Below are 26,828 nucleotides of genomic sequence, written 5' to 3'. Positions count from 1 at the left end.
CTATGCTCCTGAGTGCTACCACCACTACTCTACATGCTCCTGAGTACTACCAACACTACTCTCCATGTTCCTGCACTCCCCACACCACTACTCTCCGTGCTCCTGAGTGCTACCACCACTACTCTCCATGTTCCTGCACTCCCCACACCACTACTCTCCATGCTCCTGAGTGCTACCACCACTACTCTCCATGTTCCTGCACTCCCCACACCACTACTTTCCATGCTCCTGAGTGCTACCACCACTACTCTCCATATTCCTGCACTACCCACACCACTACTCTCCATGCTCCTGAGTGCTACCACCACTACTCTACATATTCCTGCACTACCCACACCACTACTCTCCATGCTCGCACCACTACTCTCCATGTTCCTGCGCTCCCCACACCACTACTCTCCATATTCCTTCGCTCCCCACACCACTACTCTCCATGCTCCTGAGTGCTAACACCACTACTCTCCATGTTCCTGCGCTCCCCCACCACTACTCTACTTGCTCTTGCGTCAATTTACCACCTTAGTCTTAAGAGTGAATAACTTGGCTGTGTAGAACACATAAACCAGGGATCGCCGGGTAGAATGAGTCTGAATCCTGCGACGCAGAGTCTTAACACTGAGTGGATGAGCAGCCGTCTTACAGAGGATACACTGTATACAGACCACATAGGCATACACCAGGGATCGGCGGGTAGAATGAGTCTGAATCCTGGGACGCAGAGTCTGAGCACTGAGTGGATGAGCAGCCGTCTTACAGAGGATACACTGTATACAGACCACATAGGCATACACCAGGGATTGGCGGGTAGAATGAGTCTGAATCCTGGGACGCAGAGTCTGAGCACTGAGTGGATGAGCAGCCGTCTTACAGAGGATACACTGTATACAGAGCACATAGGCATACACCAGGGATTGGCGGGTAGAATGAGTCTGAATCCTGGGACGCAGAGTCTGAGCACTGAGTGGATGAGCAGCCGTCTTACAGAGGATACACTATACAGAGCACATAGGCATACACCAGGGATCGGCGGGTAGAATGAGTCTGAATCCTGGGACGCAGAGTCTGAGCACTGACTCAGAGTGGTTGTAGTGTTTGAGCAGCCGTCTTACAGAGGATACACTGCAGATGAGAGATGGAGGAGGTTACAGTAGTGGAGGTGAGAAATAATGAGGTTGTGCTCCCTCTCTTCTCCTACAAACTGCTCCAACTTCTCCCAGTCACAGTCATCAGGTGTCTAGAGTATACACAGGAAAAGGAGTATCACTATGTGGTGCACCAAGAGAAATCACAGTCAAATATAACCTTTATTATTTCATTGGTAAAAAGCATTAGCGAGATAAAAGACAAGATACATACAGATACAAACATTAAACATGTAAAAATAAAAAGGATATCACTATCCTCACGACGTGGGACTCCACTATTCCACTTATGGGGATTTCAAATTTTCACTGTAATAGTGTCAATTAAATGTGTTTTATTTGTTGGAGTTTATTGGTATTAGGTATGGGAGTTGTGGTATCTGATTGGGTTAATATATAACAAGTCGTCTGTTCAGTAGGTCAGACTGCTATATAACAGCTATGTCTGAAAAAGACCCACGGTCCTCTACTCAAACAGAGGAGTATTATACCATAGAGTGATATTTTATGCGCCAAACAACCACTGCACCTTGGCAAGTGGTATCTCACTGTGTTGGTGAACTGCGTCTGATGCTGTCAGTACGCATTCACAGACCGGGCGAATCGCCAGACGCCAGTCGGACTGTCAGCTCCGTGGATGACCGAGGTAGTCGGCAATGAACGCCGCTCGGTCAGTCACCGTGTCTCTGCTGAGGATCGCAGTGCAGACGTCATACGCCACGTATCCAACAGCCGCACGTGGTGGTATGGCTGACCGAGTCCGGTCAGGTACCACTAAATATTTCAGTATCTCACAACAATTTAAATACACATTTATCAAAGTGGGGAAGGGAAAGTGGAGTCAAAACCACAAAGTGTGCAGTCGGCGCACGATTCGCTATGGAGCTTCGTCAGGACCAACCTGGGTGGTACCTGAGAGCTCCTTAAATACCTGGAGATCATGAATATGCTAATTATTGGGGGCGTATCAGTTACGATTGGTAAAACACAATATCTGATGGTGTGGAGGCACATTCAGTAGGAGTTTGCTAGATATGAGGCAAGGATAGATTACAGCAAAGCTGTCATATACCAGACTTGGAAAAAAGAAAAAAAATTTAAGAAAAAATTATTATTAAAACAGAGACAAGTTTCGTGTTGGTATACTAGATGTGATACGGTAGTTCTTAATGGCAAATTCATCATGGTGTGAAAATAACACAAAAATAGCAGCCCCGGGTGTGCCCAGATCCCCCGTGCAACTCGGGGTTATGTGTGATATATTTAGACACACATCCCCCAGAGAATACACGGGCGGGTGGGCACGTACCCGTGCCGCCACTCTATGAGTATCTGCATGTGCGTGGGCTGATGACATGTCAGCCAAATAGTTGCATCCAAATCTTTCTCCGATCTGTTCATTTAGATTATTGTGCTGTCATAGTGAAGGGTGTCTTCCAATCACAGATTTACCTTATTAAAAGAAAAAAAGATTTAATATATATTTAATAATAAGTCCCAAAACAGTATCGCCATATATTCAGCATGTACTGAGCTCTATATTTTTTTGACTTTATGAAAAGAGAAGAAAAAATTCCTTTTAGAAAGATTTCTTGAGATTTATTTAGAATATTTTTAAAAGATTTCAGTTAGTCCGAGTCCCTTCTCCCCTGCGTTCAGACGAATGAGTGGACGTATTGGGACAGTTCTAAAGTATCTGTTGAGGACTGAACAAATGTTATCATAGTTTGAAAGAAATAACTGTATTGGAATGAAATTATAATTCTCCAGTGTCAAGGGGACATGTCATCGTCCCATAGTTTGGTGTATGTGGGGTAACCCTAAACATGTGCCCTGGTGGGGTGTTGGGCAGCGAGTCCAGTGATGGAGCCCCTGCTCCCAGGTTATTATGATGTGCCGTGACTGTTGTCATAGAGTATGTGATTTAGTTTGTGGATAGGAGAAAAAGAAGAAAAGGATTTAGTGGCTGTAATTACCGCACAGCTAGTGATTGCAATGGGTCAGAACAATCCACTACATTGTTGTAGTGTTTATAGTCCATGAGAGGTGGGGTAGGAGAATATAGGGACAATCGGTGTGTGCCTCCGCGGCTGATTTTTTTTAATGGGATCTATGTTTCCCAATGGCATCAATGAAGAGAACAATTACACTGTTTTCCTATAATATTCATTCTTCCCGTCTTTCTAATCCCTGATATATTCCAAACATTAACATCATTTTTATGTCCATAACTCAGTACTTAACCTTCCTCTATTCTTGTAACCGCATTACTATCATTGTGTACAAATATTTTCACACCCGATTAGTTTTTCACGATTTTTTCACTAAGTCTCTTTTTTGATATGTTTCACGTCTCACTCATTTTTCACCAAACGAGCCTTGCAATAAAGGCACACACATATTGTCCTGGACTCGCTGCCCAGCACCCCACCAGGGCACATGTTTAGGGTTACCCCACATACACCAAACTATGGGACGATGACATGTCCCCTTGACACTGGAGAATTATAATTTCATTCCAATACAGTTATTTCCTTCAAACTATGATAACATTTGTTCAGTCCTCAACAGATACTTTAGAACTGTCCCAATACGTCCACTCATTCGTCTGAACGCAGGGGAGAAGGGACTCGGACTAACTGAAATCTTTTAAAAATATTCTAAATAAATCTCAAGAAATCTTTCTAAAAGGAATTTTTTCTTCTCTTTTCATAAAGTCAAAAGAATAGAGCTCAGTACATGCTGAATATATGGCGATACTGTTTTGGGACTTATTATTATTATTATTAAATATATATTAAATCTTTTTTTCTTTTAATAAGGTAAATCTGTGATTGGAAGACACCCTTCACTATGACAGCACAATAATCTAAATGAACAGATCTGAGAAAAATTTGGATGCAACTATTTGGCTGACATGTCATCAGCCCACGCACATGCAGATACTCATAGAGTGGCGGCACGGGTACGTGCCCACCCACCTGTGTATTCTCTGGGGGATGTGTGTCTAAATATATCACACATAACCCAGAGTTGCACGGGGGATCTGGGCACACCTGGGGCTGCTATTTTTGTGTTATTTTCACACCATGATGAATTTGCCATTAAGAACTACCGTATCACATCTAGTATACCAACACGAAACTTGTCTCTGTTTTAATAATAATTTTTTCTTAAATTTTTTTTCTTTTTTCCAAGTCTGGTATATGACAGCTTTGCTGTAATCTATCCTTGCCTCATATCTAGCAAACTCCTACTGAATGTGCCTCCACACCATCAGATATTGTGTTTTACCAATCGTAACTGATACGCCCCCAATAATTAGCATATTCATGATCTCCAGGTATTTAAGGAGCTCTCAGGTACCACCCAGGTTGGTCCTGACGAAGCTCCATAGCGAATCGTGCGCCGACCGCACACTTTGTGGTTTTGACTCCACTTTCCCTTCCCCACTTTGATAAATGTGTATTTAAATTGTTGTGAGATACTGAAATATTTAGTGGTACCTGACCGGACTCGGTCAGCCATACCACCACGTGCGGCTGTTGGATACGTGGCGTATGACGTCTGCACTGCGATCCTCAGCAGAGACACGGTGACTGACCGAGCGGCGTTCATTGCCGACTACCTCGGTCATCCACGGAGCTGACAGTCCGACTGGCGTCTGGCGATTCGCCCGGTCTGTGAATGCGTACTGACAGCATCAGACGCAGTTCACCAACACAGTGAGATACCACTAGCCAAGGTGCAGTGGTTGTTTGGCGCATAAAATATCACTCTATGGTATAATACTCCTCTGCTTGAGTAGAGGACCGTGGGTCTTTTTCAGACATAGCTGTTATATAGCAGTCTGACCTACAGAACAGACGACTTGTTATCTATTAACCCAATCAGATACCACAACTCCCATACCTAATACCAATAAACTCCAACAAATAAAACACATTTAATTGACACTATTACAGTGAAAATTTGAAATCCCCATAAGTGGAATAGTGGAGTCCCACGTCGTGAGGATAGTGATATCCTTTTTATTTTTACATGTTTAATGTTTGTATCTGTATGTATCTTGTCTTATCTCGCTAATGCTTTTTACCAATGAAATAATAAAGGTTATATTTTACTGTGATTTCTCTTGGTGCACCACATAGTGATACTCCTTTTCCTGTGTATACTCTAGTCTCTGACCGGTGTCCAGTGGTAGCACACCCCTACTATGATATACACATCTAGGTAATTCATCTATGTAGGGGGCCTCATTCAAATCTGTATTGACCAATATTACTCTATCCTGTGCGATTAAAGTTCCCTCTACCCCTTCTCCTCCTTTTTTGTCATCAGGTGTCACCTCGCCAGCCACTACAGGGCAGCGCGGCATGCTGTTATTGGAGGGTTTGTGAGGGCCCCATCCAGCCGTAATACCTGTGACCTTCCATGGAGACCCATCCTCCTGACATTATGGCCAGATATCAGGATGCCAAAGGGGATGTCTGTTTGGGTGTCGCTGGCATATTGGTGGCATCTGCTGGTGACGTTGGGGACCTTATGTCACCACATTTAATCTGCACAGTAGTTGACCAAGGTGTTTTTTCCACCATCCCAACAATCAAGGTTCTACCTGCGGCCGTGTCCAGGTGTGTGAGCTACGGTGGACCTTCTAAGAACAGGCGGCGGAGAGGGGACATCAAGGTCTCCGGGCGGTGATGCTCAGGCATGAGACCCCATTGGACGGGTCCCATACGGAGAACGAGTCCTTTCCCCGTATTTACCCAATGAGTGATCTTCATACAGTATTCCCAATGAGTGATCTTCATACAGTATTCCCCACAGGTGAGCTCCATCCCTATGCGCCCCCTTCTAGGACTGGGCCAATCATTCTGTCCAGTACAATCATAGCTGTGGGCCAGAGAGTTGTAGGAGTACAGCCTTTATTAGATCCACAAGGGTTCCGCCACACATGTATTCCGGGCGGGTGCTGCATGTGACGTGTGTCCGGTGGATGCTGCATTATACATATGTGCCTGGTGGAAGGTTGTTTATGCTACATGTGGCAGCATGCAGAAAGAAACTAATGGAGAATACGGTGACAGTAAAGGAGTGCGGGGTGTGTGACACGCGAGACACAGAGGAAACAGATCACTAATGGAGAATATGGTGACGGTAGAGGAGTGCGGGGTGTGTGAGACATCAGACACAGGAGACACAGAGGAAACAGATCACTAACGGAGAATACGGTGACGGTAGAGGAGTGCGGGGTGTGTGAGACGTCAGACACAGGAGACACAGAGGAAACAGATCACTAATGGAGAATACGGTGACGGTAGAGGAGTGCGGGGTGTGAGACACGCGAGACACAGAGGAAACAGATCACTAATGGAGAATATGGTGACGGTAGAGGAGTGCGGGGTGTGTGAGACATCAGACACAGGAGACACAGAGGAAACAGATCACTAACGGAGAATACGGTGACGGTAGAGGAGTGCGGGGTGTGTGAGACGTCAGACACAGGAGACACAGAGGAAACAGATCACTAAGGGAGAATACGGTGACGGTAGAGGAGTGCGGGGTGTGAGACACGGGAGACACAGAGGAAACAGATCACTAATGGAGAATACGGTGACGGTAGAGGAGTGCGGGGTGTGTGAGACGTGAGACACGGGAGACACAGAGGAAACAGATCACTAATGGAGAATACGGTGACGGTAGAGGAGTGCGGGGTGTGTGAGACACAGAGGAAACAGATCACTAATGGAGAATATGGTGACGGTAGAGGAGTGCGGGGTGTGTGAGACGTCAGACACGGGAGACACAGAGGAAACAGATCATTAACGGAGAATACGGTGACGGTAGAGGAGTGCGGGGTGTGTGAGACGTCAGACACGGGAGACACAGAGGAAACAGATCATTAACGGAGAATACGGTGACGGTAGAGGAGTGCGGGGTGTGTGAGACGTCAGACACGGGAGACACAGAGGAAACAGATCACTAACGGAGAATACGGTGACGGTAGAGGAGTGCGGGGTGTGAGACACGGGAGACACAGAGGAAACAGATCACTAATGGAGAATACGGTGACGGTAGAGGAGTGCGGGGTGTGTGAGACACGGGAGACACAGAGGAAACAAATCACTAATGGAGACTACGGTGACGGTAGAGGAGTGCGGGACGTGTGAGACGTCAGACACAGGAGACACAGAGGAAACAGATCACTAATGGAGAATACGGTGACGGTAGAGGAGTGCGGAGCGTGTGAGACGTCAGACACGGGAGACACAGAGGAAACAGATCACTAATGGAGAATACGGTGACCGTAGAGGAGTGCGGGGCGTGTGAGACGTCAGACACAGGAGACACAGAGGAAACAGATCACTAATGGAGAATACGGTGACGGTAGAGGAGTGCGGGGCGTGTGAGACGTCAGACACAGGAGACACAGAGGAAACAGATCACTAATGGAGAATACGGTGACGGTAGAGGAGTGCGGAGCGTGTGAGACGTCAGACACGGGAGACACAGAGGAAACAGATCACTAATGGAGAATACGGTGACGGTAGAGGAGTGCGGAGCGTGTGAGACGTCAGACACGGGAGACACAGAGGAAACAGATCACTAATGGAGAATACGGTGACGGTAGAGGAGTGCGGGGTGTGTGAGACGTCAGACACGGGAGACACAGAGGAAACAGATCACTAACGGAGAATACGGTGACGGTAGAGGAGTGCGGGGTGTGTGAGACGTCAGACACAGGAGACACAGAGGAAAGAGATCACTAACGGAGACTACGGTGACTGTAGAGGAGTGCGGGGTATGTGAGACGTCAGACACAGGAGACACAGAGGAAACAGATCACTAACGGAGAATACGGTGACGGTAGAGGAGTGCGGGGTGTGTGAGACGTCAGACACAGGAGACACAGAGGAAAGAGATCACTAATGGAGACTACGGTGACTGTAGAGGAGTGCGGGGTATGTGAGACGTCAGACACGGGAGACACGAGGAAACAGATCACTAATGGAGAATACGGTGACGGTAGAGGAGTGCGGGTGTGTGAGACGTCAGACACAGGAGACACAGAGGAAACAGATCACTAATGGAGAATACGGTGACGGTAGAGGAGTGCGGGGTGTGTGAGACGTCAGACACGGGAGAGACAGAGGAAACAGATCACTAACGGAGAATACGGTGACGGTAGAGGAGTGCGGGGTGTGAGACACGGGAGACACAGAGGAAACAGATCACTAATGGAGAATACGGTGACGGTAGAGGAGTGCGGGGTGTGTGAGACGTGAGACACGGGAGACACAGAGGAAACAGATCACTAATGGAGAATACGGTGACGGTAGAGGAGTGCGGGGTGTGTGAGACACAGAGGAAACAGATCACTAATGGAGAATATGGTGACGGTAGAGGAGTGCGGGGTGTGTGAGACGTCAGACACGGGAGACACAGAGGAAACAGATCATTAACGGAGAATACGGTGACGGTAGAGGAGTGCGGGGTGTGTGAGACGTCAGACACGGGAGACACAGAGGAAACAGATCACTAACGGAGAATACGGTGACGGTAGAGGAGTGCGGGGTGTGAGACACGGGAGACACAGAGGAAACAGATCACTAATGGAGAATACGGTGACGGTAGAGGAGTGCGGGGTGTGTGAGACACGGGAGACACAGAGGAAACAAATCACTAATGGAGACTACGGTGACGGTAGAGGAGTGCGGGACGTGTGAGACGTCAGACACAGGAGACACAGAGGAAACAGATCACTAATGGAGAATACGGTGACGGTAGAGGAGTGCGGAGCGTGTGAGACGTCAGACACGGGAGACACAGAGGAAACAGATCACTAATGGAGAATACGGTGACCGTAGAGGAGTGCGGGGCGTGTGAGACGTCAGACACAGGAGACACAGAGGAAACAGATCACTAATGGAGAATACGGTGACGGTAGAGGAGTGCGGGGCGTGTGAGACGTCAGACACAGGAGACACAGAGGAAACAGATCACTAATGGAGAATACGGTGACGGTAGAGGAGTGCGGAGCGTGTGAGACGTCAGACACGGGAGACACAGAGGAAACAGATCACTAATGGAGAATACGGTGACGGTAGAGGAGTGCGGAGCGTGTGAGACGTCAGACACGGGAGACACAGAGGAAACAGATCACTAATGGAGAATACGGTGACGGTAGAGGAGTGCGGGGTGTGTGAGACGTCAGACACGGGAGACACAGAGGAAACAGATCACTAACGGAGAATACGGTGACGGTAGAGGAGTGCGGGGTGTGTGAGACGTCAGACACAGGAGACACAGAGGAAAGAGATCACTAACGGAGACTACGGTGACTGTAGAGGAGTGCGGGGTATGTGAGACGTCAGACACAGGAGACACAGAGGAAACAGATCACTAACGGAGAATACGGTGACAGTAGAGGAGTGCGGGGTGTGTGAGACGTCAGACACAGGAGACACAGAGGAAAGAGATCACTAATGGAGACTACGGTGACTGTAGAGGAGTGCGGGGTATGTGAGACGTCAGACACGGGAGACACGAGGAAACAGATCACTAATGGAGAATACGGTGACGGTAGAGGAGTGCGGGTGTGTGAGACGTCAGACACAGGAGACACAGAGGAAACAGATCACTAATGGAGAATACGGTGACGGTAGAGGAGTGCGGGGTGTGTGAGACGTCAGACACGGGAGAGACAGAGGAAACAGATCACTAATGGAGAATACGGTGACGGTAGAGGAGTGCGGGGTGTGTGAGACGTCAGACACGGGAGACACAGAGGAAACAGATCACTAATGGAGAATAATGTGACGGTAGAGGAGTGCGGGGTGTGTGAGACGTCAGACACGGGAGACACAGAGGAAACAGATCACTAATGGAGAATACGGTGACGGTAGAGGAGTGCGGGGTGTGTGAGACGTCAGACACAGGAGACACAGAGGAAACAGATCACTAACGGAGAATACGGTGACGGTAGAGGAGTGCGGGGTGTGAGACACGGGAGACACAGAGGAAACAGATCACTAATGGAGAATACGGTGACGGTAGAGGAGTGCGGGGTGTGTGAGACGTGAGACACGGGAGACACAGAGGAAACAGATCACTAATGGAGAATACGGTGACGGTAGAGGAGTGCGGGGTGTGTGAGACACAGAGGAAACAGATCACTAATGGAGAATATGGTGACGGTAGAGGAGTGCGGGGTGTGTGAGACGTCAGACACGGGAGACACAGAGGAAACAGATCATTAACGGAGAATACGGTGACGGTAGAGGAGTGCGGGGTGTGTGAGACGTCAGACACGGGAGACACAGAGGAAACAGATCATTAACGGAGAATACGGTGACGGTAGAGGAGTGCGGGGTGTGTGAGACGTCAGACACGGGAGACACAGAGGAAACAGATCACTAACGGAGAATACGGTGACGGTAGAGGAGTGCGGGGTGTGAGACACGGGAGACACAGAGGAAACAGATCACTAATGGAGAATACGGTGACGGTAGAGGAGTGCGGGGTGTGTGAGACACGGGAGACACAGAGGAAACAAATCACTAATGGAGACTACGGTGACGGTAGAGGAGTGCGGGACGTGTGAGACGTCAGACACAGGAGACACAGAGGAAACAGATCACTAATGGAGAATACGGTGACGGTAGAGGAGTGCGGAGCGTGTGAGACGTCAGACACGGGAGACACAGAGGAAACAGATCACTAATGGAGAATACGGTGACGGTAGAGGAGTGCGGAGCGTGTGAGACGTCAGACACGGGAGACACAGAGGAAACAGATCACTAATGGAGAATACGGTGACGGTAGAGGAGTGCGGGGTGTGTGAGACGTCAGACACGGGAGACACAGAGGAAACAGATCACTAACGGAGAATACGGTGACGGTAGAGGAGTGCGGGGTGTGTGAGACGTCAGACACAGGAGACACAGAGGAAAGAGATCACTAACGGAGACTACGGTGACTGTAGAGGAGTGCGGGGTATGTGAGACGTCAGACACAGGAGACACAGAGGAAACAGATCACTAACGGAGAATACGGTGACGGTAGAGGAGTGCGGGGTGTGTGAGACGTCAGACACAGGAGACACAGAGGAAAGAGATCACTAATGGAGAATACGGTGACCGTAGAGGAGTGCGGGGCGTGTGAGACGTCAGACACAGGAGACACAGAGGAAACAGATCACTAATGGAGAATACGGTGACGGTAGAGGAGTGCGGGGCGTGTGAGACGTCAGACACAGGAGACACAGAGGAAACAGATCACTAATGGAGAATACGGTGACGGTAGAGGAGTGCGGAGCGTGTGAGACGTCAGACACGGGAGACACAGAGGAAACAGATCACTAATGGAGAATACGGTGACGGTAGAGGAGTGCGGAGCGTGTGAGACGTCAGACACGGGAGACACAGAGGAAACAGATCACTAATGGAGAATACGGTGACGGTAGAGGAGTGCGGGGTGTGTGAGACGTCAGACACGGGAGACACAGAGGAAACAGATCACTAACGGAGAATACGGTGACGGTAGAGGAGTGCGGGGTGTGTGAGACGTCAGACACAGGAGACACAGAGGAAAGAGATCACTAACGGAGACTACGGTGACTGTAGAGGAGTGCGGGGTATGTGAGACGTCAGACACAGGAGACACAGAGGAAACAGATCACTAACGGAGAATACGGTGACGGTAGAGGAGTGCGGGGTGTGTGAGACGTCAGACACAGGAGACACAGAGGAAAGAGATCACTAATGGAGACTACGGTGACTGTAGAGGAGTGCGGGGTATGTGAGACGTCAGACACGGGAGACACGAGGAAACAGATCACTAATGGAGAATACGGTGACGGTAGAGGAGTGCGGGTGTGTGAGACGTCAGACACAGGAGACACAGAGGAAACAGATCACTAATGGAGAATACGGTGACGGTAGAGGAGTGCGGGGTGTGTGAGACGTCAGACACGGGAGAGACAGAGGAAACAGATCACTAATGGAGAATACGGTGACGGTAGAGGAGTGCGGGGTGTGTGAGACGTCAGACACGGGAGACACAGAGGAAACAGATCACTAATGGAGAATAATGTGACGGTAGAGGAGTGCGGGGTGTGTGAGACGTCAGACACGGGAGACACAGAGGAAACAGATCACTAATGGAGAATACGGTGACGGTAGAGGAGTGCGGGGTGTGTGAGACGTCAGACACAGGAGACACAGAGGAAACAGATCACTAATGGAGAATACGGTGACGGTAGAGGAGTGCGGGGTGTGTGAGACGTCAGACACAGGAGACACAGAGGAAACAGATCACTAATGGAGAATACGGTGACGGTAGAGGAGTGCGGGGTGTGTGAGACGTCAGACACAGGAGACACAGAGGAAACAGATCACTAATGGAGAATACGGTGACGGTAGAGGAGTGCGGGGTGTGTGAGACGTCAGACACAGGAGACACAGAGGAAACAGATCACTAATGGAGAATACGGTGACGGTAGAGGAGTGCGGGGTGTGTGAGACGTCAGACACAGGAGACACATAGGAAACAGATCACTAATGGAGAATACGGTGACGGTAGAGGAGTGCGGGGTGTGTGAGACGTCAGACACGGGAGACACAGAGGAAACAGATCACTAATGGAGAATACGGTGATGGTAGAGGAGTGCGGGGCGTGTGAGACGTCAGACACAGGAGACACAGAGGAAACAGATCACTAATGGAGAATACGGTGACGGTAGAGGAGTGCGGGGTGTGTGAGACGTCAGACACAGGAGACACAGAGGAAACAGATCACTAATGGAGAATACGGTGACGGTAGAGGAGTGCGGGGTGTGTGAGACGTCAGACACAGGAGACACAGAGGAAACAGATCACTAATGGAGAATACGGTGACGGTAGAGGAGTGCGGGGTGTGTGAGACGTCAGACACGGGAGACACAGAGGAAACAGATCACTAATGGAGAATACGGTGACCGTAGAGGAGTGCGGGGTGTGTGAGACGTCAGACACGGGAGACACAGAGGAAACAGATCACTAATGGAGAATACGGTGACGGTAGAGGAGTGCGGGGTGTGTGAGACGTCAGACACGGGAGACACAGAGGAAACAGATCACTAATGGAGAATACGGTGACCGTAGAGGAGTGCGGGGTGTGTGAGACGTCAGACACGGGAGACACAGAGGAAACAGATCAGTAATGGAGAATACGGTGACGGTAGAGGAGTGCGGGGTGTGTGAGACGTCAGACACGGGAGACACAGAGGAAACAGATCACTAATGGAGAATACGGTGACCGTAGAGGAGTGCGGGGTGTGTGAGACGTCAGACACGGGAGACACAGAGGAAACAGATCAGTAATGGAGAATACGGTGACGGTAGAGGAGTGCGGGGTGTGTGAGACGTCAGACACAGGAGACACAGAGGAAACAGATCACTAATGGAGAATACGGTGACGGTAGAGGAGTGCGGGGCGTGTGAGACGTCAGACACAGGAGACACAGAGGAAACAGATCACTAATGGAGAATACGGTGACGGTAGAGGAGTGCGGGGCGTGTGAGACGTCAGACACGGGAGACACAGAGGAAACAGATCACTAATGGAGAATACGGTGACGGTAGAGGAGTGCGGGGTGTGTGAGACGTCAGACACGGGAGACACAGAGGAAACAGATCACTAATGGAGAATACGGTGACGGTAGAGTGCGGGGTGTGTGAGACGTCAGACACGGGAGACACAGAGGAAACAGATCACTAATGGAGAATAGGGTGATGGTAGAGGAGTGCGGGGTGTGTGAGACGTCAGACACAGGAGACACAGAGAAAACAGATCACTAATGGAGAATACGGTGACGGTAGAGTGCGGGGTGTGTGAGACGTCAGACACGGGAGACACAGAGGAAACAGATCACTAATGGAGAATACGGTGACGGTAGAGTGCGGGGTGTGTGAGACGTCAGACACGGGAGACACAGAGGAAACAGATCACTAATGGAGAATAGGGTGATGGTAGAGGAGTGCGGGGTGTGTGAGACGTCAGACACGGGAGACACAGAGGAAACAGATCACTAATGGAGAATACGGTGACGGTAGAGTGCAGGGTGTGTGAGACGTCAGACACGGGAGACACAGAGGAAACAGATCACTAATGGAGAATACGGTGACGGTAGAGTGCGGGGTGTGTGAGACGTCAGACACGGGAGACACAGAGGAAACAGATCACTAACGGAGAATACGGTGACGGTAGAGGAGTGTGGGGAGTGTGAGACGTCAGACACGGGAGACACAGATCACTAATGGAGAATACGGTGACGGTAGAGTGCGGGGTGTGTGAGATGTCAGACACGGGAGACACAGAGGAAACAGATCACTAACGGAGAATACGGTGACGGTAGAGGAGTGCGGGGTGTGTGAGATGTCAGACACGGGAGACACAGAGAAAACAGATCACCAGCTGAACGCCGCTCATTTATTGGCATATGTAATGTACATGGTTAGAGACAGGGAAATACATAGAATAATACAATGTAATACAGATACAGAGGTCACAGCGTACAAGGAGCACTAACGGGCAGCACGTCATATAATGCTACTAATCTGTGACGCCACCCAGCCCCATCGCCATGGTACATAGCTAATGCCCCATCCCCAGCCCCAGGGTACATAGCTAATGCCCCATCCCCAGCCCCATGGTACATAGCTAATGCCCCATCCCCAGGGTACATAGCTGATGCCCCAGCCCCAGCCCCATGGTACATAGCTAATGCCCCATCCCCAGCCCCAGGGTACATAGCTAATGCCCCATCCCCAGCCCCATGGTACATAGCTAATGCCCCATCCCCAGCCCCATGGTACATAGCTAATGCCCCATCCCCAGGGTACATAGCTAATGCCCCATCCCCAGGGTACATAGCTGATGCCCCAGCCCCAGCCCCATGGTACATAGCTAATGCCCCATCCCCAGGGTACATAGCTAATGCCCCATCCCCAGGGTACATAGCTGATGCCCCAGCCCCATGGTACATAGCTAATGCCCCATCCCCAGCCCCAGGGTACATAGCTAATGCCCCATCCCCAGCCCCAGGGTACATAGCTAATGCCCCATCCCCAGCCCCATGGTACATAGCTAATGCCCCATCCCCAGGGTACATAGCTGATGCCCCAGCCCCATGATAGATAGCTAATGCTCCATCCCCAGCCCTATGGTAGATAGCTAATGCCCCATCCCCAGCCCCATGGTACATAGCTAATGCCCCATCCCCAGCCCCATGGTACATAGCTAATGCCCCATCCCCAGGGTACATAGCTGATGCCCCAGCCCCATGGTACATAGCTAATGCCCCATCCCCAGCCCCATTGTACATAGCTAATGCCCCATCCCCAGCCCCATGGTACATAGCTAATGCCCCATCCCCAGGGTACATAGCTAATGCCCCATCCCCAGCCCCATGGTACATAGCTAATGCCCCATCCCCAGCCCCATGGTACATAGCTAGTGCCCCATCCCCAGCCCCATGGTACATAGCTAGTGCCCCATCCCCAGCCCCATGGTACATAGCTAATGCCCCAGCCCCATGGTACATAGCTAATGCCCCAGCCCCATGGTACATAGCTAATGCCCCATCCCCAGCCCCATGGTACATAGCTAATGCCCCGGCCCCATGGTACATAGCTAATGCCCCATCCCCGGCCCCATGGTACATAGCTAATGCCCCATCCCCAGGGTACATAGCTGATGCCCCAGCCCCATGGTACATAGCTAATGCCCCATCCCCAGCCCCATGGTACATAGCTAATGCCCCATCCCCAGCCCCATGGTACATAGCTAATGCCCCATCCCCAGCCCCATGGTACATAGCTAATGCCCCATCCCCAGGGTACATAGCTAATGCCCCATCCCCAGCCCCATGGTACATAGCTAATGCCCCATCCCCAGCCCCATGGTACATAGCTAGTGCCCCATCCCCAGCCCCATGGTACATAGCTAGTGCCCCATCCCCAGCCCCATGGTACATAGCTAATGCCCCATCCCCAGGGTACATAGCTGATGCCCCATCCCCAGCCCCATGGTAGATAGCTAATGCCCCATCCACAGCCCCATGGTACATAGCTAATGCCCCATCCCCAGCCCCATGGTACATAGCTAATGCCCCATCCCCAGCCCCATGGTACATAGCTAATTATTATTATTATTATTATTATTATTTTATTTATAAGGCGCCACAAGTGTTTCGCAGCGCCGTACAAAGGAACAATACAGGGAGACAAAACTTGGCATAACATTGAATAAATAACAAAAATACAGTACAAATAAAGAGCACCACAGTTCAATACACATTACAGCTTAAATGTAAGTAGTGAGGACCCAATCAACATACAACTAGAGGCTTGAGGCCAATGATGGAGATGAGTATGAAGATGGTCACTGAGTGTTGGATTAAAGGAGAGCTGTGAGTGAAATGTGAAGAGAAGTGGGCTTTGACAACAGGAGGGAAGAGGGCCCTACTCGGAGGAGCTTACAATCTAGTAGGAAGGGGAGACAGACAGATTACAAGAGGTGCAAGCGAGGGGGTGGTGGTTAGATAGCAGGATGTAAGCAGGCAAGGGGTCGGAGAACCAGCTGGTTTATGCAGTGGAAGGGTACGCTTTGATGAATAGGTGAGTTTTCAGTGCCCGTTTGAAGCTTTGCAAGGTCGGGGAGAGTCTAATGGAGCGAGGGAGTGCGTTCCACTGAAGGGGTGCAGCACGGGCAAAGTCCTGGACTCTAGCATGGGAAGCAGTGATCAGGGTGGAGGAGAGATGACAGTCGTCAGCTGACCGTAGAGGGCGGGAGGGTGTATGAATGGAGATGAGGTTAGAGATATATGGAGCAATGGAATTAGAGATGGCCCTGTATGTGAGTGTGAGGTGTTTGAAGAGGATTCTGTAGGGGAATGGAAGCCAGTGCAGATTTTGTTGAAGGGGAGTAGCAGAGTTAGAGCGGTGGGAGAGGAAGATAAGCCTGGCTGCAGCATTGAGGACAGATTGGAGAGGAGCTAGTTGGGATTGAGCGAGGCCGGTGAGGAGAACATTGCAGTAGTCAAGCCGTGAGATGACTAATGAGTGGATGATCAGCTTAGTTGCACTCTGTGAGAGAAAGGGCCTGATGCGAGCAATGTCCTAATGCCCCATCCCCAGCCCCATGGTACATAGCTAATGCCCCAGCCCCATGGTACATAGCTAATGCCCCATCCCCAGCCCCATGGTACATAGCTAATGCCCCATCCCCAGCCCCATGGTACATAGCTAATGCCCCGGCCCCATGGTACATAGCTAATGCCCCATCCCCGGCCCCATGGTACATAGCTAATGCCCCATCCCCGGCCCCATGGTACATAGCTAATGCCCCATCCCCGGCCCCATGGTACATAGCTAATGCCCCATCCCCGGCCCCATGGTACATAGCTAATGCCCCATCCCCGGCCCCATGGTACATAGCTAATGCCCCATCCCCGGCCCCATGGTACATAGCTAATGCCCCATCCCCGGCCCCATGGTACATAGCTAATGCCCCATCCCCGGCCCCATGGTACATAGCTAATGCCCCATCCCCGGCCCCATGGTACATAGCTAATGCCCCATCCCCGGCCCCATGGTACATAGCTAATGCCCCATCCCCGGCCCCATGGTACATAGCTAATGCCCCATCCCCGGCCCCATGGTACATAGCTAATGCCCCATCCCCGGCCCCATGGTACATAGCTAATGCCCCATCCCCGGCCCCATGGTACATAGCTAATGCCCCATCCCCAGCCCCATGGTACATAGCTAATGCCCCATCCCCAGCCCCATGGTACATAGCTAATGCCCCGGCCCCAGCCCCATGGTACATAGCTAATGCCCCATCGCCATGGTACATAGCTGATGCCCCATCGCCATGGTACATAGCTAATGCCCCATCCCCAGCCCCATGGTACATAGCTAGTGCCCCATCGCCATGGTACATAGCTAATGCCCCATCGCCATGGTACATAGCTAATGCCCCATCGCCATGGTACATAGCTAATGCCCCATCGCCATGGTACATAGCTAATGCCCCATCGCCATGGTACATAGCTAATGCCCCATCGCCATGGTACATAGCTAATGCCCCATCGCCATGGTACATAGCTAATGCCCCATCGCCATGGTACATAGCTAATGCCCCATCGCCAGCCCCATGGTACATAGCTAATGCCCCATCGCCATGGTACATAGCTAATGCCCCATCGCCATGGTACATAGCTAATGCCCCATCGCCATGGTACATAGCTAATGCCCCATCGCCATGGTACATAGCTAATGCCCCATCGCCATGGTACATAGCTAATGCCCCATCCCCATGGTACATAGCTAATGCCCCATCGCCATGGTACATAGCTAATGCCACATCCCCATCGCCATGGTACATAGCTAATGCCCCATCGCCATGGTACATAGCTAATGCCCCATCGCCATGGTACATAGCTAATGCCACATCCCCAGCCCCATGGTACATAGCTAATGCCCCATCGCCATGGTACATAGCTAATGCCCCATCGCCAGCCCCATGGTACATAGCTAATGCCCCATCCCCATGGTACATAGCTAATGCCCCATCGCCATGGTACATAGCTAATGCCCCATCGCCATGGTACATAGCTAATGCCACATCCCCAGCCCCATGGTACATAGCTAATGCCCCATCGCCATGGTACATAGCTAATGCCCCATCGCCATGGTACATAGCTAATGCCCCATCGCCAGCCCCATGGTACATAGCTAATGCCCCATCCCCATGGTACATAGCTAATGCCACATCCCCAGCCCCATGGTACATAGCTAGACTGCCCTTTCTGCCCAGGGGTAACTTGCCCTTTCTGCCCAGGGGTTGCATGCTGGAAGCTGGGCTTGTCCAGCAGCAAGAAGCAGTGGTGGCTCAGTGCACGGTGCCCTGGAGAGCAGAGGTGCGGCTGCCAGTAGAGGTGCGGCTGCGGTGCTGGGGGAAAGACCCCTGTTTGATTTGTGGGTAGTAGCCGCTGTCTCCCTCTCTGATCCACACAGTGGGAGAATCCGGAGGCAAAGCGGCTCTGCGGGTACAAGGTGCCCAGCGCCTGTCAGGATGACGCACTGCAGGGAAGGAAGGTCAGAGGTCTCAGGTCGCCCTGCAGCGATTGGATGAGGCAGTGGTGGCACTGGGGACTTCTATTGGCTCCTGCAGGAGTCAGGATCAAGTGTATTTTAAAAAGGTGTTCTGCTGCCGCCGCGAACACGGGGTGGGGCTCAGGGACCGCGCTGCCGCTGACCTGACAGGACGGGGGAGATGGGTGGTCGGGCTGCCGACGACCAGATTCTGCTTCCTCCCTCCCTGCTAAAAATTTGGTTGCCAGGAAGCAGAATATGGTCGACGTTGCGACCTGGTGCCCGGTAATTGTCGAGCCCTGCGTTACACAGAGGGGTAACACACATATCCACCTACAGGGATACACTTACTATACTCACAGACTGGATTACAGTTCCGTTACACAGCGGGGTAACACACATATCCACCTACAGGGATACACTTACTATACTCACAGACTGGATTACAGTTCCGTTACACAGCGGGGTAGCACACACATCCCCCTACAGGGATACACTTACTATACTCACAGACTGGATTACAGTTCCGTTACACAGAGGTGTAACACACATACACCTACAGGGATACACTTACTATACTCACAGACTGGATTACAGTTCCGTTACACAGCGGGGTAGCACACACATCCCCCTACAGGGATACACTTACTATACTCACAGACTGGATTACACTTCCGTTACACAGAGGTGTAACACACATACACCTACAGGGATACACTTACTATACTCACAGACTGGATTACACTTCCGTTACACAGCGGGGTAACACACACATCCACCTACAGGGATACACTTACTACACACACACAGACTGGATTACAGTTCCGTTACACAGCGGGGTAACACACACATCCACCTACAGGGATACACTTACTATACTCACAGACTGGATTACAGTTCCGTTACACAGCGGGGTAACACACATATCCACCTACAGGGATACACTTACTACACACACAGACTGGATTACAGTTCCGTTACACAGCGGGGTAACACACACATTTACCTACAGGGATACACTTACTATACTCACAGACTGGATTACAGTTCCGTTACACAGAGGGGTAGCACACACATCCACCTACAGGGATACACTTACTATACTCACAGACTGGATTACAGTTCCGTTACACAGAGGTGTAGCACACACATCCACCTACAGGGATACACTTACTATACTCACAGACTGGATTACAGTTCCGTTACACAGAGGGGTAGCACACACAATCCCCCTACAGGGATACACTTACTATACTCACAGACTGGATTACAGTTCCGTTACACAGAGGGGTAGCACACACATCCACCTACAGGGATACACTTACTATACTCACAGACTGGATTACAGTTCCGTTACACAGCGGGGTAGCACACACATCCACCTACAGGGATACACTTACTATACTCACAGACTGGATTACAGTTCCGTTACACAGCGGGGTAACACACACATCCACCTACAGGGATACACTTACTATACTCACAGACTGGATTACAGTTCCGTTACACAGCGGGGTAACACACACATCCACCTACAGGGATACACTTACTATACTCACAGACTGGATTACAGTTCCGTTACACAGAGGGGTAGCACACATACACCTACAGGGATACACTTACTATACTCACAGACTGGATTACAGTTCTGTTACACAGCGGGGTAACACACACATCCACCTACAGGGATACACTTACTACACACACAGACTGGATTACAGTACCGTTACATTTATAAAGCACTTTGCAGAGCTGCAGTATATCCCATATTACTTCTGGCTGGTAGATCTAGTGTCTACATAGACAGTCAATAGGTCTATACCAAAAGGTTGACATGCAATAGGTCGACAGGGTCAAAAGCCGACATGATTTTTTTTCAAACCACCTTGTTGTTACTTTACCCTTGATGTTGGCATAAAGGGAGTATATAATAGTGTGCCAAGCGTAGCAGGGCACCGAGCCAAAGCATGGCAAGTCTATTGAGAGTACGCGTTACACTAATTGGGGTCCATGTTACACGGGGGACGGGGACGCCCAGCACAGGTGACAGGGACGGGCATCCAAGGTTGACATGAACAACACAGGAAAAGCAAATGGAAATAGAAACAAAATAAAATCTGTGTGTGTGCCCGGCAGCCTACGGTGGGTACAACCACAGTGGTGACCCTACACCTCTAACAAATGAAAACAAAACACAAAGTGGAGTGTTCCCTCCGCTGGCGCCTGGTTAGGGAATGATACGTTCCTAGATAAATAAGGACGATCCTCTTCTCCAAAACAGATGTCAAAGCATACAGCAAGACAAAAGACCGCACGTTCCTCTTACTAATACAGAGTCTCCTCAATTTTTGGAGAAGAGGATTGTCCTTATTTATCTAGGAACGTATCATTCCCTAACAAAGGAGAAGGTCAACACACCGACTTGCTCACACCTTACTGTCCCAGTGGGCATATAGGGAGAAAACAATAGTGTACAGGCGCAGCGTGCCATGCGAGGGAACGCCGGACACTTACACAGTGTCCATTTCAACCTATGTCAACATAGAAAAAAAAATGGTGGAAAACCCTGTGTCAATATGTTCCTGTCGACCATATCCATGTTGACATTTGGCTTGTGTATGTTGACATTCTTAGGTGTCGAACTAATCACTGTCGACCATATATACCACAACAAGAGAGAAGGCACCAGACGCACAGCTAGAAGCAGCTCCCCCTGCTGGCCACCTGCGCAACGTGCAAGGTGTAGAAGACTGGATGGAGGTGACACATCAATGTGCTGCCAGGCGGCACCAATTCCGTTACTCTGGGTTACAACCAACCAAACCACCTCTGAGCGGAACGTGATCAGTTACTGAATGACAAGTCCAAGAAAGAACAGCAACATCACATTGTTGAGGTATGGGGGCGGAGTGAGGCTGCTCTTCAGCTCTGCTGGTACCACCAATGCCAGATGTACCCTAAACGGGTGATGACGGGGTGCCAGCACTGCACAGAGCTCATCTTACCTCTCACTGGTCCCAGGAGCCGATGGCTGCCTTTCGGAGGGCTGCTGCTGCTGGAACAGACAAAGGTAAAGCTGGGGGAGGGTTTGGTCTGGGGAGAGTTCTGCTGGCTGCTGCTGCTGGTGGTCCCATTGCTGTAACTCCTCGTCCTGGTTATGCTGTTCTCCAGTAACGAGGATGGAGCGAAACTGTAGCTGGAAGAGACAGAATAGGATGAGAACGGACATGGGCTGACGGCTGCATTCAAGAAGGGGGGCCGGGACCTCAGGCTGGTAACCAGATAACAGCCCTGTGATTGGGGGCACCTCAGCTCGGTGACCAGGAAACGGTCCTGTGATTGGGACACCTCAGCTCGGTGACCAGATAATAGCTCTCTGAGAGGGATATCTCAGCTCGGTGACCAGGAAACAGCCCTGTGATTGGTGGCACCTCAGCTCGGTGACCAGGAAATGTCCCTGTGATTGGTGGCACCTCAGCTCGGTGACCAGGAAATGTCCCTGTGATTGGTGGCACCTCAGCTCGGTGACCAGGAAATGTCCCTGTGATTGGGACACCTCAGCTCAGTAACCAGATAACAGCTCTGTGATGGGGACACCTCAGCTCAGTGACCAGGAACCAGCCCTGTGATTGAGAAACCTCAGCTCAAGACCAGGAAGTGGCCCTGTGATGGGGGGCACCTCAGCCCGGTCACCAGGTAAGTATCATGTGATGGGGCACACAGCCCGGTTACAAGGCTGCTGAGATGAGGGACACCTTAACTTGGTGACCATTTTTGTTATGTTATGGGGGGGGGAGGGGGGGTTTGGGGTTATTTTGGAACCAAGGACACTGTAGAGGTCACTTACTTGCATGGCTTGGGTGGAACCTTGGTGCTTTTCTTCTTGGATCCCCCACTGATGACTGCTTTAGTGTTACGTACATGCTTCAGCATCCAAGCCCGCAAGTTGGAAAGATTGTTGTACTCGGACATTATAAGTCGGGGCCATGGGTTGTTCTCTTCCAAATCCAGCGCTGCGATGGCGGTAGCTCTTCCAACCTGGTGGTGAGGGAACGGACTCATGTATAACAACAATGGTAGCCACCAACGCACGACATGTATCCCACGTATACAGGGGCCCCTTCATGGGCCAAGAGGCTGCAGCTAAGAGAGAGGTCTCATCCTGCTTATCCAGGAAGAAGTCTCCGGTCAATAATGCGGAGGGAGAGCGGGAGAAATGTCCCAAGGAGTCCAACAGGATCACAACAGAGGGACCGACCATGGCAGCATTATACTATGTGACCTCTCCTGTAATAATCGCCACAGCAGCGTGATGTGGAGACTGGACAGGATTACGGATCTCCTCATCTCTATGACGTACCGCAGACGGGTATTCAACATTACCATACAGCGAACCCCGGCCTGCTCACATGGGTGGCTGGAACTACCCTAACCTCCCTCCACTTTCTTTAGAGGGTAACAAACATTTGCTTTGCATAGAGGGTGGTGTGCAGGGCATGTCTGAGGGTGGTGTGCAGGGCACAGCCTTACTAGTACTATACAGCGAGGCAAAAACAATCCTCAGCAGCACACACGCCTGACACAACGCTAATAGGTTATTCCTCTGATGTCTCCATTGCCTTCTCTCTGCCAGGACCCGCTCTCTGCCACTGCCGGCACTCTGCCAGGACCCGCTCTCTGCCACTGCCGGCACTCTGCCAGGACCCGCTCTCTGCCACTGCCGGCACTCTGCCAGGACCCGCTCTCTGCCACTGCCGGCACTCTGCCAGGACCCGCTCTCTGCCACTGCCGGCACTCTGCCAGGACCCGCTCTCTGCCACTGCCGGCACTCTGCCAGGACCCGCTCTCTGCCACTGCCGGCACTCTGCCAGGACCCGCTCTCTGCCACTGCCGGCACTCTGCCAGGACCCGCTCTCTCCCACTGCCGGCACTCTGCCAGGACCCGCTCTCTCCCACTGCCGGCACTCTGCCAGGACCCGCTCTCTCCCACTGCCGGCTCTCTGCCAGGACAGGACCCGCTCTCTCCCACTGCCGGCACTCTGCCAGGACCCGCTCTCTCCCACTGCCGGCACTCTGCCAGGACCCGCTCTCTCCCACTGCCGGCACTCTGCCAGGACCCGCTCTCTCCCACTGCCGGCACTCTGCCAGGACCCGCTCTCTCCCACTGCCGGCACTCTGCCAGGACCCGCTCTCTCCCACTGCCGGCACTCTGCCAGGACCCGCTCTCTCCCACTGCCGGCACTCTGCCAGGACCCGCTCTCTCCCACTGCCGGCACTCTGCCAGGACCCGCTCTCTCCCACTGCCGGCACTCTGCCAGGACCCGCTCTCTCCCACTGCCGGCACTCTGCCAGGACCCGCTCTCTCCCACTGCCGGCACTCTGCCAGGACCCGCCGCTCTCTCCCACTGCCGGCACTCTGCCAGGACCCGCCGCTCTCTCCCACTGCCGGCACTCTGCCAGGACCCGCCGCTCTCTCCCACTGCCGGCACTCTGCCAGGACCCGCCGCTCTCTCCCACTGCCGGCTCTCTGCCAGGACCCGCCGCTCTCTCCCACTGCCGGCTCTCTGCCAGGACCCGCCGCTCTCTCCCACTGCCGGCTCTCTGCCAGGACCCGCCGCTCTCTCCCACTGCCGGCTCTCTGCCAGGACCCGCCGCTCTCTCCCACTGCCGGCTCTCTGCCAGGACCCGCCGCTCTCTCCCACTGCCGTCTCTCTGCCAGGACCCGCCGCTCTCTCCCACTGCCGGCTCTCTGCCAGGACCCGCCGCTCTCTCCCACTGCCGGCTCTCTGCCAGGACCCGCCGCTCTCTCCCACTGCCGGCTCTCTGCCAGGACCCGCCGCTCTCTCCCACTGCCGGCTCTCTGCCAGGACCCGCCGCTCTCTCCCACTGCCGGCTCTCTGCCAGGACCGCTCTCTCCAACTGCCGGCTCTCTGCCAGGACCCGCTCTCTCCCACTGCCGGCTCTCTGCCAGGACCTGCTCTCTCCCACTGTTGGCTCTCTCCCACTCCGGCTCTGCCAGGACCTGCTCTCTGCAAGCACTGCCAGGACCTGCTGCCTGCCAATGCCGGCTCTGCCAGGACCTGCTCTCTCCCACTGCTGGCTCTCTCCGAGGACCTGCTCTCTCCCACTGCCGGCTCTCTCCGAGGACCTGCTCTCTCCCACTGCCGGCACTCTGCCAGGACCTGCTCTCTCCCACTGCCGGCTCTCTGCCAGCACTGCCATGTCCTTCTCTCTGCCGGGACCTGCTCTCTGCCAGGACAGTATGACGTGTGTACTCACTCAGAATGCACCAATAACCAGGAGAATGGGAACTCACCTGCTCGAATAAGTTAGTGGTGTACTTGGGTGGGAATGCGGGAGGTGGCGGGGGGCTGGCTCGACCATTGTCATGACATGCCACAGGGACGGTATTAACACAGCGGCCAGTGTTGTAATTACACTCCAGTGTGTAACTGCAAGAGAAGACACAGGACATTCACCCAGCAGCTGCGGTACAGCACGGCGTATAACCCATAGTACAGTACAGCACAGAGTATAACCCACAGTCACCAAACAAAGTATAACCCATGGTACAGTACAGCACAGAGTATAACCCATAGTACAGTACAGCACAGAGTATAACCCATAGTCACCAAACAAAGTATAACCCATAGTACAGTACAGCACAGAGTATAACCCACAGTCACCAAACAAAGTATAACCCATGGTACAGTACAGCACAGAGTATACCCCATAGTACAGTACAGCACAGAGTATAACCCATAGACACGCAGCAGCTGTTGTACAGAACAGAGTATAACCCACAGTCACCCAGCAGCTGCGGTACAGCACGGCGTATAACCCATAGTACAGTACAGCACAGAGTATAACCCACAGTCACCAAACAAAGTATAACCCATGGTACAGTACAGCACAGAGTATAACCCATAGTCACGCAGCAGCTGTTGTACAGAACAGAGTATAACCCACAGTCACCCAGCAGCTGCGGTACAGCACAGAGTATAACCCATAGTACAGTACAGCACAGAGTATAACCCATAGTCACGCAGCAGCTGTTGTACAGAACAGAGTATAACCCACAGTCACCCAGCAGCTGCGGTACAGCACAGAGTATAACCCACAGTCACCCAGCAGCTGCGGTACAGCACAGAGTATAACCCATGGTACAGTACAGCACAGAGTATAACCCATAGTCACGCAGCAGCTGTTGTACAGAACAGAGTATAATCCATAGTACTGTACAGCACAGAGTATAACCCACAGTCACCCAGCAGCTGCCGTACAGCACAGAGTATAACCCACAGTCACCCAGCAGCTGCCATACAGCACAGAGTATAACCCATAGTACAGTACAGCACAGAGTATAACCCATAGTACAGTACAGAGTATAACCCACAGTCACCCAGCAGCTGCCATACAGCACAGAGTATAACCCACAGTCACCCAGCAGCTGCCATACAGCACAGAGTATAACCCATAGTACAGTACAGAGTATAACACAGTCACACAGCAGCTGCAGTAAAGCACAGAGTATAACCCACAG

The 26,828-nt window shown here is 51.7% G+C and overlaps 1 protein-coding gene across 2 annotated transcripts in view; it reads right to left on the bottom strand.

The window, feature by feature from the left end:
- The window catches only part of AGBL5 (AGBL carboxypeptidase 5), a 50,566-nt gene that overhangs the window by 6,426 nt on the left and 17,312 nt on the right, over nt 1–26,828 (bottom strand). For both annotated transcript variants that reach the window (XM_083178937.1, XM_083178936.1), the window contains exons 10-12: nt 25,602–25,737; nt 23,133–23,323; nt 22,291–22,481 (exon numbers count right to left, since the gene is read on the bottom strand). In XM_083178937.1, coding sequence (XP_083035063.1) covers nt 22,291–22,481; nt 23,133–23,323; nt 25,602–25,737 — 518 coding nt within the window. The remainder of the gene's footprint in view (nt 1–22,290; nt 22,482–23,132; nt 23,324–25,601; nt 25,738–26,828) is intronic.

The sequence above is a fragment of the Crinia signifera genome, chromosome 3 (assembly GCF_055691185.1).
Source record: "Crinia signifera chromosome 3, ASM5569118v1, whole genome shotgun sequence".
Taxonomy (NCBI): domain Eukaryota; kingdom Metazoa; phylum Chordata; class Amphibia; order Anura; family Myobatrachidae; genus Crinia; species Crinia signifera.
The sequence above is the reverse complement of the archived record's forward strand: the minus strand, read 5'-3'. Positions and strand labels throughout refer to the sequence as shown.